This window comes from Solanum pennellii, chromosome 12 (assembly GCF_001406875.1).
Source record: "Solanum pennellii chromosome 12, SPENNV200".
NCBI classification, from domain to species: Eukaryota; Viridiplantae; Streptophyta; class Magnoliopsida; order Solanales; family Solanaceae; genus Solanum; species Solanum pennellii.
The window spans coordinates 42,121,308-42,138,889 of record NC_028648.1 but is presented as its reverse complement, the minus strand read 5'-3'; the positions used below and the strand labels follow the sequence as shown (position 1 = coordinate 42,138,889).

Below are 17,582 nucleotides of genomic sequence, written 5' to 3'. Positions count from 1 at the left end.
GATCTTTTGTATGGGGGGGGGGGGAGTACTGTTACAGAAGGAAATTCAAAAGTTAGTTGACAGAGTCATTTAAACACTGTTTAGCTATCATGGTCAGTGTAGTGGTAGTTACGTAGATGTTAGTTGTAACTGAATTTGCAAAATGAAATAAGTCAATCAAGTCGTTATAAATATACATTGTAATCATCAGTTAGAGTCATGATATGGAATATACATATTTCTCTTTCTCTTTCTAGACTCTCTCTTTCTATTCTTCTTCTTCTTCTTCATTGCTGACGGTATTCTCAAGAAACTACTGAAACAGTACTTCGATCCTCGAATTCATTGTGAATTCCTGCAACTAAGTAACAGCCAAGGCTTGTTCCAGTCAAGTATAGTACTCTAGGCTTGTAGATTAGAGAGTGTACAATTATCACGATGACCTTGTTGACCTTTTATATATTTTTGTGATTTTAGATATAATGCTGATTTTAACGATGTGCATAGTATTTCGTGATTAAAGATATCACGGTGATTTCAACGATGTGCATAGTATTTTGTGATTATAGATACCATGATGGTCGGGATGGATCACATAGCGTTATATCATGATGACCTCACTGATCCACATAACATTCTATGAGCATAGATATTACAACGAAGGAGGATCCATGTTAAGACATACATAAAGTTGTGAATATGTCGCTCAAAGAGGGGTCCCTAAATATATATCAGATTCCTCCAATGTACAAGTACAGAAAGATCCACCACAAAAATGAAGGGAAGAAACCCATGTCTAGAGCTAATGACACTGTAGAATCATTAATAACATTCATCGCAACTACAAAAATTGTGGATCTCTAGGGGAGATCAGGACAGGCATGAGAGGAGAAAGAAGAAGATAAAGAAAAGGATGCCACTCAACCGCGAGTGAGGTCATTGTTTCAAGCTAAAGGTCCTCACTGATGTATACCTCTACCAGCTGATTCTGGATATGTCAAACCTCATTCCAGCAGTGATAATTTCTCTATTCCTTCTTCTCTAGAACTCTAGTCACAAGACCAAGAGCGATGGTTCTTCCTGATGCTCTGAGGGACACCCTTCCAAGACCCTTACATTTAGAATGCTCTTCAACGCAAATTATACCTTGCAAAACTACCTGATCCATGACAAACAAATTAAAGTTGAGATCTCTTTTATAGCTAGCATCTTCCCTGCACCCATTCCCACCAAAGACATTTTTTTAATATATATTTACTAAAACGATAAAATATAAGCATATCAATAGACATATAGTTGCTCTTGAGAGAAACCTCAATTATAGCATTCTGCTTTGCTAGAAGACATCTAGGTGATTTCTTGGTCTCCTTTCCAGTCTTTGGATCAAGCAAGGACAAAATCCTCACAACTCTTGCAGCCTCCTTAACATGGTGTACATGAAATTCCAACTGCACATTTTCAAATATCCAGAGCTCTTGAGTTATTAGCTAGAAACAGATGTCATGCAACTCTCAATTTTGAGGGTAAAATGACAAGAGCTGCTACCTGAGACCCAATTAAAATTGGAACAGCAATATCCAGGAGAAGAATCTTCAGTTCCAAATGATTTGTAACAGCAATAGGATATTCAGGGTGGCACAGCACATCCCCTGCCATTACACGATTCACATCTATACCTTGTAGATTAACAGTGACATTATCTCCAGCTTTTGCACTGTTACAAACCTGAGAATTATGTTCCAAAGAACGCACAGTTGCCATTTCTCTTGATGGCATAACTAGAACCTGGCTATGTTAAGAATTTAGCGTTAGGAAAGACTATTATCCTTCCAAAAAAAGTCAACGAATTTCCATTCTTGTTACAAGGTCAAATCTTGTAGAATAAAAAAAAATAATCCACACAACAAAAATATCACCAATGGCGCATTTATTGATAACGTTAAACAATTACTGTCCACTAGATGACTGCACTGTACAAGCATTATGATCACAATTGCAGTAATAACCTAACAGCATGTCCCAACAAATCCCTAACAAGATGACTGCACAAGTATCTGTTAGTAATCTTAGTCCACTTTATATCTATCACTCTGTTAACTTGAGCCCTTATACTCTAATTCACCGGTATCTTACACAACAGGGAGAAAAAGAAGTGTCTTTGTGTTTCACCGTGTACCTATCTCATTATTGTCAATGTGCAGATGTTCCTTCCAAGACATGAAAGAAAGACATAAAACATTGAAGTAATCAAAACCACCTCAGGTTTCAATCCATGCAAAGCCTAACTCAAACAACAACTGTCTTGAACTCCCATCCCCTCAAAACAAACACACCCCAAATAAAATTCAAAATACTTTAGCATATACAGTACGAAAAAAGTTACACTCGGAGAAAAAAATGTAGTAGCAACTTGATAGAAAATTAGGATACAAGTTTACTTGCTTAATGCCTCATTCAGCCCCTCCTAATGAGAGCACGGTATTTTGGCAGGTAAATCTGGGTGATGGTCAGACTGATGACATGATCTATAGGCACCGGTATGACTCCCCGTACAGTTATGACTCTAAAAGTTCAAGCCCTCTAAAAACATGTATATCATAAAGAAGAAGTATCTTGTTCTAGATATGATACTTGAAGAATTTAAATGTTGAGTGTCAAAATAAAGGAGAAGGATCTCTCTTGCATTAGCGGGTAATTGAGTACCTTATCTCCAGTTTGAAGAGCTCCTGTCTCCAACTTCCCACATACTGACACCTGTCCTTGTGAGGGTAATTTAACGAGATCACATATCGGCATTAATATAGGCTTCGAGTAATCTCTCTGGGGAGGTTGGAGAGAGTCTATGGCGTCTAAAAGGCATGAACCTTGAAACCTGAAATAAACCTTCATTATTATCTACAAAAGACAATGGGGGCTTCGCGAGCTATTTGCGCATGACACTAAATTACCACAGAAATTTTGACTCAACAGCACAATCATCATTTTATCTACTAGCTCGCAAATTTGGTTTGTCAATCTTGAGAAGACTTTAATTGTTTCAATTCCAATTGCATACAGTTTAACTTATATCTTTTTTAAGTAACCTACTGTTCCACTGTTCTGCCTCAGGTAGTTATAAAACTTCTATGAAAGCATTTTCTTCTAAACGACAAACGTGATAAATTTGAAGACAGTGAGTTACACTATGCTTCCTAGTAACGCTAGCAGTTGCCAGTAAACTAACCAGGATAACAATCTTGCATCAGAAGGACTTGTCACCAAATTTTGGTTTTCCATGGCGCTCAGGGGAATCCACAATACTGATGAATCTTTAAACTTACAAGCCCGGAGAAATGTTCCTAGTTGATTCTTAATTGTATCAAACCGTTCTTTGGAGTATCCCACTACATCCATTTTGTTAATAGCAATTATTATCTGATCCACCCCAAAGCTTTTGATAAGTTGTGCATGCTCCCTTGTCTGACCTCCACTAACATCAATGCCAGCTTCAAATGCACCTATTGAAGCATCAACTACAAGAATGGCAGCATCCGCTTGTGTTGCACCTGATATCATATTTGGGACAAAGTCTCTATGGCCTGGGGAATCAAGCAGTACAACGCGGTAACTTTTTGTGTTAAAGTAGGCAACAGCCACTGTCATAGTTATTCCTCTCTCTCTTTCCTCAGCACTCTCATCCAAAGCCCAGGCATAAGCAAAGGACCCTTTTCCCTGAGTATAGATAGGATATGTATCAATCAGCTAATCAAGATTTGACAATGTCCTAACAAAATGGATAAAAAGCGAACAGAAGGATTACTTGCTGCTTGGCCTCTTTTTCATATTTGTGCATTTCCTTCTGAGATATCTGCCCCAAAAGGTGTAGTAGTCTTCCTGACAGTGTTGACTTCCCAGAATCAACATGGCCAACCTACATGGTGAAACTTTTGGAGTAAGATCAGCGGATTAGACATTCTAAATGTTTGATATCTTGAATCACATAAATGTTTTGACTCACGATTGCAAGATTTAGCTGGTTCAGTTTGTCTTCTAATTGATCAGTGCATACAATTTTCTGAGGTTTAGTCTGTGATCTTGAAGGTGCAATTCTACTCTCCGCATTGCGAGGATTTGATGATACAGACATACTGCCCACATTGCTCATGACGCCATGATATCCTCTAGTTTCTATAGAAGAACCTCTATCCTTCATATTATCACGTCTAACCTTCGCTGTTGATGTGGAAGGGCTAGTAGGCTCTTCAGAAACCAATTCTTTTTTAACTTCGCCAGCTATTTCCTTTTTACTGACATTTGACTGTACGACTTTGTCGCTAGTTGCTGCAAAAGGAACAGTAATGTACACGAAAGATGTCAAGCTCTCAAAATAGAGAACAGGATATAAAATATTAGAAATTAACACTACGTATTTTTTGTTGGTATTATTGGAGAGGTACTATAAAAGGTGGCATCTTTCTGCATATGAATTATGGAGGGAAATTGCCAAAAGTCAGTGCATAAAAATTTCAGTTTCAATCTACTCTACATTCTCAATGACAAAAAGGGAAGAAAAGTCAGCAGGAAGGTTCCACAAAACAGGTAAATAGTTTTACCAATAAAAAAATACTAAAAGAAATGAAGAAAAGTTTGCAGGGAGGTGTCATTGAACAGGTATATAGTTGATGCCCCCAAATAAACAAAATTACAGCCAATGAACATGGTCCTAGAAAGCACCCCCTAAAGATTCTTATAAAAAATTAGGACATAGTCACAAAGATACATAATATGGCCACTGAATAATCTGTGTAGTTTCTACTTCATTATGAATATGGAATAGGGACTTCATGAAGAGCTATCCAAGAAAATCAGGACAAAGGAGGAAAATTTTGAAGGATTAAATAATGTTAAACTGGAAAGGGAGATAAGGAAAGGAAATGAACCAAGTGAACCAACATAATTTCATCTGAGTGAGAAAATTAAAAGACAAAAGGCATTTCTGTGATTCTTGCCTTCCTTTTTGGTAGTGGATATTGTAATGACCATCCTGGTCATTTCTTTCTGTGTTATTGACTTCCTTTCGTCGTTTAGAGAATTCCTATAGCAATCCAAAAACATTTATGACCTGTTAGGACTGATAGTGCGGTCACTTGGTCGTTCTTTAAAATTTTGTGCAAGTTTCTGTATTTTGGAGGTTTTGAAACTTAAACGGTCGACTTCGGTCAAAAGTTCAGAAAGACGGCCTCAGAATGCAATCTGACAGTTCCGTTAGCTTCGGAATGATTTGGTTTAGAAGGATCTTTGGTGTGGATCCCGAGGCTCTTGGGCTCATCCCGAGCCCCCTTGTGTAATTTGGCTTTAAACGGGGTTGGGTGTGGGATCCACTTTTCGTCAGAAACAATCTCGCTTAAAATTCCAACACCTCCATTGAGTCCGGAATGCCGAAGTTGGCGGGGTTAACATATATCCTTTGTGTGCATGGGGTTCAAACGAATCTCGAGCACCCTATTGTGGATTTTCAAGTTGGGCAAAACCAGCTGATGTGCATCAAGCTGGTGCAGCCTAATTTTCCTCTTCACGATTGCGGGCTCCTAGTCGCGTTCACAATCACCAATGGTATTGATCTCCCATTAGTGAGGCCTAAGCCGCATTAGCAGAGACCTGGTGAGTTGCCTTGCGCGATCATGGGCAAGCTACCACGTTCGCGAAGGCCTGGGCGGCTAGCCTCTACATTTGTTAGTCACTTGTTTTCTCTTCTTCGGTTCTTTTCTCCCATTGTATCTGTTGAATTGCTATTCTTATGCTTGTCGGTATTGTTTCTTCCTTGTACACACTTTGTTGTTCCAGATTAGGGTTGACTTACCTACTCGTGGCTTATAGTAGGAGCTATCTGACTCAAGTTTCTGGTCGTGACAACAACACCAATAGTACTTTGTTATTTTAAGACTTGTATACTTTTTAGAGGCTCTTGTATCTACAACACTAGGTTTTGGGTTATATTATGTTACTTTTCGCACTTTATGATTAAGAGATCCAGTTATGACTTATTTGTCTTTTCACCTTTATATTTTCGCTAAATTGTTAAAAATGGACTAGAATTGGATAAGCGTTCACCTATAGGTTAAGGTGTGGGTGTCGTCACGTCTTTTTGATTTTTGGATCGTGATAAAAAATTCAGCTTCGGTAGATTGCATGAGCCACTTTGCTACTCTATTTCTCATTGAGTAAGTTATCAAATTAGGCCTATCCAAACCCCCAACAATAACAACAACAAATTAATCCCAAAAATAAGTCTGGGAGGGTAAACCATACGCATCCTTCTCTCCACCTTTATGAAGTAGAGGTGGTTTTCAATTGACCCTCAGTATCCCTTATCCTTTATCTGGGCTTGGGACCGGCAATGTGAATGAGCTCCAAACGCCCAACAATATCTCCCTAATTCTTTCTCCAACTTCACTTACCCTGTGGTAGTGGTTTCAACAGTGGAATCGAGAAGAATTATCTCTCTTCCTCCTTATTGCTCTTCTCTTGAAGAAGTGATGGTGTAATATTGAAAGAGGGATCCAACTCTCAAAGAAGATTCATGCTGAAAAAAATCCCTAGGGAGCATATATACCAATTCTGTGTTGGAGAACACCTATAAAAGACACACTTAAAGGCTTTGGGACCAGGTTTGCCAGAATTCCTAGTGTGAACAAAATACACACCCAAACAACTTTAGAGGAACAATATATTTATTCTCACCGGACTCTATAAATTGAAATTTAAAGTGGCATTTCTATTGATAAGATTGACAACAACTAGAATGACATCCCCAGTAGCTCGTCCTTTGGTAGATTCATGGTAAACATAAAAGATCTTGTCATTTCAAACAAATGCCTATTTTTCCCTTCCAGTTAGCTCATGTTGGGCATAAGTGTAGGGACAACTAGTTTGATGGATTATTCCATTGAATTCTAGATAAACACCAAATCTTTTATCCATATATTTGTGTCATTTATCCATTCACAAATTATTATGCCTCAGCATACTGCAGATTTGTTGAGTTGTTGCATTAGAAGAGGAGGAAGTAAGAGCCAGAAGGCATGGTGGAGAATAACCCCACACTGCATATGGTGGAGAGTTTGGAGAGAGAGGAATAGAAGAAATTATAAAGATATTTCCAATTCCATTCAAAAGTTTAAGTGGGATTGTATTGTATCTATTTATTTTTGGTGTAAAGAAACAGGTTTAGAGGAAACAGAACAGCTTGTAGATTTTTCAAGATCTCTGTAAGAATTACTTTTTCTGTTACTACTTTTGAAGGTCCCCGGCAATAGAAGATTATTTTTTTAAAACTTAGTAGTTTCCCTGAAATACACAATTACCACATTACTATTGTCCGAACAAAAAATAAAATGATTATGCTAGGAAAAGGAAAAATAAGATCTCCTAAAGTTGTGTTAATTGATTAAAACAATCAACAAGCACACTTTAAGAATCATATTTCCCAACTAGTAGAAGTTTCATGCTGAAGTGGAGATAAGTTTAATGACTTCTTTTCTAGGACTAACATGCAAATTAACCTATCATTTCTAACTCAAGATTCATCCTTAGACTTTGTACTTCCACACAAAAGGGAGCTTTTTAGTTTGGCACGGAAAAAAGTCCAAATTGTGATTGAACCATGTAAGATGTCTAACATTGCTCCCCATTAATTGTTGAGCCCACCCCTGACATTAAAAAATTGGGCTAATACTGTCCTTCTTGATAAAGGTCAGCTATTAAAAATTAATTTGTCTGATCACTACCAATAGTTCCCCGTGCATCCAAAATATAATAACTAAAACCACCCCACCTCTTGACTTTGTGTACCACAAATATATCAAAGCTCGTCGAAGTTAACGGTCCTCTTTTTTTTTTCTTGTAGTTCTGTGCTTCAAAGTGAACAGCATTTTGGTTTCCAAGGCGACATGATGCAAGTACAAACTTGGCCTTTATAGCCACCCTAGAAACTACGCATATGCTACCAATTGAAGGAAATAATTTACTCTGTGGAGAAGCAAGGGAAATTCACTAAGAACTACCTAAATTGGGAAAATATAAGTACCATGTCAATAGATGATGCAAGATATTTGCATAAGGACCATTGATGACGTCTTAAAATCAAGTAACCAGAACAAAAAGGAGAACTCCCACAACCAAGTTTACCACCACATTATTTATTACTATCTATTGAGGGGAGGAAAATATGCAAGGAGAAACAAAATGCAACAAAAATATTATCTACAGAAAGTCGGAAACAGTTCTTTCCAACCCCCAAAAGAAAATTGTTTGTGAATCAATGTGAAATCTGTAGGAGACATATTGCCAGTTGCTAACCTGCGCTAGCTTTGCCACCGCCGCCTTTGATCAATGGATTACGCAGGACGCCACACATATCACATAAATTTGTGGTATCTTCATTATCAAATGTGCAAATGGGACAACACCACACCCCAGCCTTAACTGGTTCTTGTTTCGGATTTCCACATACATCACATACATTCATACTAGCTCTGTTATCAAATGTGCAAATGGAACAACGCCAGATGCCAACCTTGACCAATTCCTGCTTTGTATTTGTTTCTGGGACCCTTCCTATTAAAATTAAGCTTTTAGTATGCAAGGGACATAAACTACTGCTAAGACCAATAGTTCTGGTAAAGTAACTATAAGCATGAAAATTTTGCAAAAAACAAATGGAAATTTTCAACAAGTAAACAAATATTCCCTTTGCGCTCATTTATGTCACAATATGACTTGGTACAAATCCATGAGTTAAATTTATTTATATAAAATATTTGGAGATGCAGTCTATTAGTAGTTAAGAAGTTAATCTGACAATAGAAACATCATATTGGGGTTTTGATACCAATCCACCTCTCAAGACGTACTTTAGAAGAAAATATCAACAAAAGAATAAAGAGTCTGCTACAACAGTTGTCTAGCAGTTATTATTCCTAGTTTATAGTTTAGTGTCAGTCTTATCCTTTTATGTTCTCTATAGATATGTAATCAGGATTAGTTATTAGTATTATGCAATTAAGAATCAAAACTACTATTTTCTGGAGTCTTGTCCTCTCCATACGGACAACTTTATCAGTATAGTTGTGTTTAAGATACTTGCACAAACTATTTTCAGTAAATCTACTTGCTTTGTTCTATTTTGTCGGTTCTTTACTTCTGGTTACAGATGTTGCAACATTGAAGGCCCAGATTAGTTGCAATTTGAGGGGCTGATTTGGTTTTTAGTATCAAATGGTTAGCTTCTCTCAATACAATTCAAGCTAATTGGAAGGATATGTTCATAATTTTCAATAGGCAAGGGAAGCGTTACAAATTGCAAGGTGTGAGATCGACAGATTCAGCCACAACTTCTCTCCAATCTTCTAACATGGTATCAAAAGTTTCAGGTAATGCAATCCAAATCCTTTTACATGAATTCCAGATTGTGTTTTCTGAATCAACATCTCTTCCACCATTTAGAGCATATTCTCATGTTATTCCTCCGTTACCAAATTCTAAACCTCCAAACATCAACCTTATCGTTACCCACATAGTCAAAAAGCTGAAATTGAGAACCAAGTTGCAGCTTTATTAGAATCTGGTTTCATTCGTGGTTTGCCCTAGTTCAAGTCCCTTTGCTAGTCCGGTTCTACAAGTTAAATAAAAATAACTCATGGAGGTTTTGAGTGGATTACCTTAGCCTAAACAAAATCACTATCCCGGACAAATATCCAATTCCAAATATCAATGAATTGTTAGATGAGTTACATGGGGCCACAATTTTTTCTAAAATCAATCTTCGTTTCGAATACCATCAAATCCGTGTCCAACCTGATGATGTCTATAAAACTGCCTTCCGCACTCATTCAGGCCATTATGAGTTCCTTGTAATGCCTTTTGGACTCACGAATGCACCATCCAAATTTCAAGGTGCCATGAACAATCTTTTCAGGCCATATCTTCGAAAAAATTTCCTAGTGTTCTTAGATGATATTCTAATCTATAGTCCTGACCCTCAAACACACCAACAACACCTTCAAACAATCCTTCATCTTCTTTCTGTCAATTCCTTTTTTGCTAATCCAAGGAAATGTTTATTTGGTCAACAACATGTTGGTTCTTTGGGTCATGTGATTTCTCAAGATGGAGTAGCCATGGATTCAAAAAAATATCAGCGGTGTTAGAATGGCCTGTTCCAAAGAATGTCAAGGAACTTTGTGATTTCTTGGGTCTCACGGGTTATGATAGGTGCTTTGTTAAAAACTATGGGATCATTGCTCGTCCTATAACAGAAATGACCAAGAAAGACGCTTTTACCTAGCATGCAAAAGTAGAGCGGGTTTTCCAAAATCTTAAGAGGATCTTGACATCAGTACCAGTGCTTCGTCTTCCAGATTTCACTCAACAGTTTACACTCAAGTGTGATGCATCATCTGATGGGGACATGGAGTTGGGGCTATTTTACTCCAACACTGTCATCCAATAGCCTATTTCAGTAAGGGATTTTCCTTTTCTAGTCGCATTAAATATTCTTATGATCCTTCATCAAAAAAATCTACTTATGATAATTAATTGCTGGCTTTGGTCCTTGCATTGCAAAAATGGAAGCATTATCTTTTAGGTCGGCACTACTGACCATTATAGCCAAAAGTATTTCTTGCATCAACGGGTGACTACTGCTGAACAACAACGTTTGTTGTTTAAGTTATTGCGTTTTGATTTCACTATTGTCTATAAGTTAGGAAGTGAAAATAAAGGAGTTGATGCCCTATCTCGTCGCCCTCAACATGCTGATTTTTTTTTGGTGATGCCTATTACATTAGATTTCAGTGATTTGGCAGAAGCAGTTGAAGCTGATCCATATACTAAGCAGATTCGAGATCAACTCTCTTCTGATCCGTCGTTTCATCCTGATATCTCGTTGCTTGCTAACCACCGTTACTACAAATCTCGGTTGGTTATTCCTGATTATCCTGAACTCAAAGCCAAGATTTTAGCAGTCACGTGATTCTCCAACAGGAGGGCACGGAGGTTACTTGAAAACATTCAAAAGGGTATCTGCAAATTTTTTCTGGCCTTGTTTGAAGCATGATGTTAAGTCCTTTGTCAAAAATTGTTTGACATGCCAACAACATAAATATGAACCATTAGCTCCAGCTGGTCTCTTACAACCTTTGCCCATTCCTGACAGAGTTTGGGAGGATATCTCCCTTGATTTCATTGTTGGGTTTCCTCCTTCTAATGGCTTTGATACTGTTCTTGTGGTGGTTGACAGGTTTAGCAAATACAACCATTTTCTTGCTTTATCTCATCCCTTTACTGCTAAAAGGGTGGTTGGGATTTTTAGTAAGGATATTGTCAGGTTGCATGGTTTACCGCGCTCCATTCTTTCAGATCGTAATGTTGTCTTCACAGCACGAACTTTTTTGCCTTAGTTGCACTCGTCTCCATAGGGTACTTCCTGTCATCCCCAATCTGACGGTCAAATGGAGGTGGTCAATTGATGCCTTGAAACTTACGTTGTTTTGCTCATGACAAGCTCATATCATGGCTTCAATATCTACCTTGGGCTGAATATTCTTTCAACAGTGGATACCATTCTTCAACCAATATGACTCCTTTCCAGATTGTGTATGGGAGAGAACCACTACTCTAATATCCCTTTGTTCATGGAGAAACTAAAATTGTTGAACTTGAACAGCAGGTCGTGGAACGAGATCAAATGTTGCAGTACTAGTTCCAATCTCATGAAGGCTCAATCCAGAATAAAGTCTCAAGTTGATTCCAAGCGGCGTGACTTGTCTTTTAATGTGGGTGATGTTGTTTTCCTTCGTGTGCGACCTTATTGGCAGAAGAGTTTAGCCAAACGTCTTAATGAGAAGTTTTCACCTCGATATTTTGGACCATACAAAATTGTTCATCGAGTTGGTCCTGTTTCTTATGAATTGCAGCTTCCTAAAACATCTAACATACAGCCTATTTTTCATGTCTCGTTGCTTCATCCTGCTCGTGGTTGTTCTGATATTGCTTCCCCTCCACCCTTTCCACTATCGGGTGAATTGAAATTTATGGTTGAACCTGAAAAAGTTTTATCGCATCGTTGGGTGAAAGAGTCAGAAGTGCCAAATCTGGAATTACTTATTCATTGGCGGCGGCGGCCTATTGAAGAGGCTAGTTGGGAAGACTATGAGTTGCTTGTTGTTCAATTTCCTCTGTTCTGCCTTGAGGACAAGGCATCTTTTCAAGGAAGATGCACTGATACCAACCCACTTTTCAAGACGTACTTTAGAAGAAAACATCGACAAAAGAATAAAGAGTTAAGTTTTCGACAAACAACTACTGCAGCAGTTTCTAGCAGTTATTATTCCTAGTTTATAGTTTAGTGTCAGTCTTATCTTTTTATGTTCACTATATATATGTAATCAGAATTAGTTATTAGTATTATGTAATTAAGAATCAAACTACTATTTTCAGGAGTCTTGTCCTCTTCATACGGACAACTTGACTTTATCAGTATAGTTGTATTTAAGATACTTGCACAAACAATTTTCAGTAAATCTACTTGCATTGTTCTATTTTGTCGGTTCTTTAAATCTGATTACTATCAAGTTTTAAGTTTTGATTGTTCAGAATCCTTGAAAGAGGTGAAAGTTGTATAAGATACATTTACTTGTGGAAGTGTCGAGAATTTGAAACATTTCAAAACAGAAAATGGTGTCATCTAAAGTCGAAGCTGGCAGAACCTTTTAAGAGTCATCTAACACTTTGTTTGGATCATTGTTTCATAATGTATTGTATTGTATTGTACTTTATTGTATGGTAGATACAATGTTTGGCTAGACTGTATTGTTTGTTGTTGTTTAATAACATTTTTAATTGTTTGGTTTGATCGTATCGTATTGTATTGTAATTTATAAATTTACTAAAATATCCTAATTATTCTAGAGTAGGAGGTTTGACTAGATTTAAATAATTAAGATAAAGGGTAAAAACGTATTTTGAACTATTATGTAAACATATAATTGGAAAAATAAATTAAGTAACAATGAGAACACACCAAATTGGTTGTTCCATAAAATAGGGGTTTTCATTGTTACGTAACAACCAAATTTAACAATATAATACAATACATTTTAAGTAACAATTGAAACAAACATTGTAGGTATAGTAACTATACAATACAATACAATGGATAACAATGATCCAAACATAGTGTAAGTGATTAAGCTTTTGATATTCAATAGCCCATAAACAGTTTTGGTAACTGAAGAAGCATTTATCCTTTCATGAATCCCTGTTAGTAGTCCAGTATGTATAGTAACTCAATATTTTCCACCAACATATTACAAGACCATATCAACAACCAAACAACGAAAGCGGAATAAAAAACTATTCTTATCGTACAGATTCAAAACAAATTCTGATAATGCTGGATGTACCAGAAATTCAAAGCAAAATGGACACAACTAAAGCAAGTCGCATTGCAGTTCAATAGACAAACACAATGCGTAGCTTGCTTGCATTTGGGGAAAAACTAAAATAGTTCTAAATAAAAGATGACTATGGGGAAAAGTACCTCAGAATTATCATGAAGTGGCAATCTTAATATATGATTTAACATTCTCTGAACAGAGTACATCTTTAAATATGAAGCACTGAGAAGGGCTGGAGGGACACTCACCATTTGTCTCTGCATATTCATGTCCATCGTCATAGTCATAATTGTAATCTTCATAGTCATAAAAGTCTTCCTCATAATCAACCCCATAATTTACCTTACGAGGCATGGTGACACTTTAAGATATGCCTAAAAAATAAACATGAGATTGCATATCAGTATCTACTCAATACACATCCAGGTCATCACAGAAATGTGCAGTATGAGCAAGTTAATTCCTACAGCACAAACAAAATACATTGTGCCTGTTTCACCCTTCAATTAAGAATGTAAACATACCTCGAAGATAACCGTGTCAGCAAGTAAACATTTCAGATACGATTCAACCACCAGGAAATGCTCACCCAAGCAATACCATTAATCCAGAAAAACAGTATTACTGGGACGAACTGCTCTTACTATCCTGAGCCGGTAAATAAATCTACAGTTTCCTGTCTGACAAAATAAGCTACCAGTTCCAAATTTTCAATCGATTGGAACAAGCTTTTAAAAGTAAGATAGAAAAATTCCGTTTCCTTATTAAATCTGCACACATGAAAACACTAATGGATGTCTTTTATCTAAAAGTTTTCTTGTGTTTATCCTTATTTGAAGGGATAACATTTCCATTTAGTACTAATTTTCTCCATTCCCGAGGAGAGTTGGTGACAAAGTTCTCAAGTTCTTGAAAGGAACTATATATACTAATATAAGTTGCAATGTAAACCTGAACGCTACAAAGCATTAAGCATTCAATTGCTACAGAAACCAGCACAGAGTTAACAAGGACACATTACTCCTGCTTAAAATGCCATTAACTGTGTTATTCGACCTGGATTCAGGATCACTAATTCCGAACAGAGTAAAAAACTTAACCATGACAAGTGAATTGGATTGGTGTAAACACATTGTGCGGGTAAGTATTTACCCCGAACAGAGGCTCGTAAAACTGCTGACGGCTGATAAACGTTTTAGGAATTTTTAATCAATCCTAAGACTAAGAGGCACTTAATAACATCTGCTAGTCCAGAAAGTACAAGCATACTATCTTATTGATCAAAAAAAGTTTCATTTCATCAGTAACAATGTAAACACCTCCAAGTTAATTACTCCATCATACTTACAGAAAACTCCATTTATGAAAAATTAAAGGGTTTAATAGCCCTACAACCCCTCAAAAAAAATGCAAATTAAAGATCGAAATTATAGCGAAAGAAATAAAAGGAAATCAATAAGCAGGTAATTGGGGTTCTCCGACTTACATGTTCGGAGCTTAGTCGAAGAATTGTAGTTTAAGCTTACCTTAGTTCCAACTCCGGTGAAGTGTGTTCGTTCTCTCACACAGATTTTAAGATTTCAAAGGGGGCATTTAGTAATATATGCCTGTCACTTGAAAATCCCAAAAAAAAAAATTAATAAAACCTCACTAAATATTCACCATTTATAATAATAATATTTTTTCCACTTAATTACTTTTAATACAATTTTAATACATAGTACAAAGAATAATTTATTATTTACATATACAAGTTTCATTGATGAATAATACATTTATCACATATTTTAATACACTTATAATACAATGTGCCGATTTCTTAAAAACAAGCATTATATATTTTTTAAAAACAATTATAATACATATATATTGCATACATAATTTACTTTTAATATATATTGTATTGCTAAAAATGATAACAAAATAAAATGTTAAAATCAGTAATTATTTGTTAAAAGGTATACATCCAAGTAATTTTCCAAAAAAAATATACTTAAAGTACGAAGAATACATCAAAATTACTATATCTTACTAAATTATATATTATATTTATATTAAAAAGCAAATTCGTTATGCATAAAGTACAATGTATACGTCTGATTTATTGTAATTTTTTTATAAAATGATTCATCGTAAATGAATTCAAGAATTCAATGATTTATTATAAAAATAAATTCATCATACATATGTTCATTGTTTCTTAATAATAAAATATTGGTCATTGTATCTTTACTAAATATATTCAATGTATAATGCTGAGAGGATAAGCTAGATAAACAATATAGGGAATTTCTTGAAACCATATCCAAAAATGACTTCTCATTTAAAAGGTGTCACAAAATCAATAATGACAAATCAAATATGTAAAGCATCATCAGAGTACAAAACATATCTACATGCACTCAAAAAGATTTGAAGTTGTGGCAACACCGGACCTTTTGGACGCAATAAAAAAAGTTAGAGATGAGCTTCAACCAAATTTAAATTCATAACAAAAAATAAAGCAAAATAGAATCATATTTCTCTAAATTATCTTCAATATATTTATACTTTTAAAGAATCATTAATTTATAATCGAAAAAGGGCCTAAAATGCCCTCGAAGTATTGAAAATGGTAGAAAAGTACCCTCCATCCACCTATTGGCTCCAAAATACCCTTTTCACCCACCTATTAGCTCCAAAATACCCTTGTCATTCACCTTTTGGTTCGAAATTGACCACTTATTTAACGATTTCAAATTTAAACTATTTAAATCTTTTTTAAAAGAGAAAAGGACAAATATACCCCTGAACTACCGTAAATGGTATGCATATACCCTCCGTCATTCTTTTGGAACATTGGTGTCCCTTTCGTCCATAAATTAGAGCATATATGCCCTTCACTCTAACAAAGGGGCAGGGACACCAATGTCCCCAAAGTATGATGACGGGGGCACATATGACGACAGGGGCACCAATCTCCCAAAAGTATGACGAAGGGTATTTGCATACCATTTACAATAGCTCGGGGGTATATCTGTCTTTTTTCTCTTTTTAAAATACTTGGCGCTCAACTATTGGATATAATTTAATTTATTAATATTATAAACCAACCCACTACCCACCCATTACTAATTAAGCCCCACCCAATTAACAAACCATTTTCAATATCAAAATCACCCTAAACACTACTAAAGCACGACGAAATTATCGATTTCTGAAAATGAGATTCAAAATTATTGAGTCCGAATTGAAGCCCCAAGCCGCTTATTTAGGACACTTTCAATAGGATTTTGTTTCAAGCTTGAATTCAAAATTTATAATTAAAGGTAAAGAAGTAGTACCTCTCAAATTAATTCATGAACTTTTGAATATAATTTTATAAATATTTATTATTTGTTTTAAATATTAAACTTTAATATATTCTTTTAAAAAAAATTCTATTAAGTAACATCACATAATTGAGGCGAATGAATAATTAAGATGAACATAGTCAGACTTTTAAGTTTATCGGTAATTTTTATTTAGACACTTGAATTATAATTTTGATTGAGGACTTGAATGTATGATAATGTACTTCTATAGACATTTTTGCCTCAAATTTATATAAACACTCATGTGTAGTAGCTTTTTTGTTGTGCATTAATAATGGAGCGGGTTTATTAATTGGGTGGGTAGTAGATTGGTTAATAAATTAAATTAGTAGGTTAAATTATAACAAATAGTTGAGCGTCATGTATTAAAAAATATTTAAATAGTTTAAATTTAAAACATTAAATAAGTGGTTAATTTTGAACCTAAAGATGGATGAGAAGGGTATTTTGGAGCCAATAGGTGGATGAGAAGGGTATTTTTGCGCCAATAAGTTGATAGAGGGTAATTTTGTACCAATTCTGATACTTCAAGAATATTTTAGGCCCTTTTCCGATTTATAATACTAATAGGATCTTATACTTATGTAGAAGTCTTCTAAAAATATATTATCTTATCAAAATGAGTGCTTTTTTTCATTGGCGCAAGTCAAAATCAAAGGAAAATATTATCTTAAAAAGATTATTAATATACCAAGTATTAATTTAGTGTTGTATACCTTTTCAAAATATTCTCATCTAACTCAATATACAATATTCTATAATACTATACAATTTTATATTTGAGGAAAAATCATAATTTATAATATAAAAGGTG

The 17,582-nt window shown here is 35.5% G+C and overlaps 1 protein-coding gene across 9 annotated transcripts; it reads right to left on the bottom strand.

The window, feature by feature from the left end:
• Positions 1 to 600: 600 nt before the first annotated feature.
• On the bottom strand, positions 601 to 15,027 carry LOC107007605 (HBS1-like protein). Of its 9 annotated transcripts, none has more exons than XM_015206292.2 (11): positions 14,942 to 15,023; positions 13,940 to 14,095; positions 13,664 to 13,789; positions 8,317 to 8,574; positions 3,977 to 4,299; positions 3,779 to 3,889; positions 3,203 to 3,690; positions 2,683 to 2,851; positions 1,525 to 1,764; positions 1,293 to 1,427; positions 601 to 1,138 (listed from the first exon to the last, which is right to left on the bottom strand). In XM_015206292.2, the coding sequence occupies exons 3-11, from the start codon at positions 13,767 to 13,769 to the stop codon at positions 1,007 to 1,009; spliced, it is 1,962 nt and encodes a 653-aa protein (XP_015061778.1). In that variant the 5' UTR covers positions 13,770 to 13,789; positions 13,940 to 14,095; positions 14,942 to 15,023; the 3' UTR covers positions 601 to 1,006. The 9 variants fall into 9 exon arrangements, with proteins under 9 accessions (XP_015061778.1, XP_015061776.1, XP_027769436.1 ...); XM_015206290.2 differs by having other exon boundaries at positions 13,940 to 14,108; positions 14,942 to 15,016; XM_027913635.1 differs by having other exon boundaries at positions 13,940 to 14,081; positions 14,942 to 15,004.
• Between the last annotated feature and the right edge of the window lie 2,555 nt (positions 15,028 to 17,582).

Bases quoted from the DNA above. Each gene is read 5' to 3' on its own strand.
- LOC107007605 (XM_015206293.2), bottom strand. From the start codon at position 13,769: ATGCCTCGTAAGGTAAATTATGGGGTTGATTATGAGGAAGACTTTTAT. The intron at 4,300-8,316 runs GTTAGCAACTGG...TTCCTTTTGCAG, and splicing joins CGGTGGCAAAGCTAGCGCAG to CAACTAGCGACAAAGTCGTA. The intron at 1,139-1,292 runs GTTTCTCTCAAG...GTCATGGATCAG, and splicing joins AGCAGAATGCTATAATTGAG to GTAGTTTTGCAAGGTATAAT.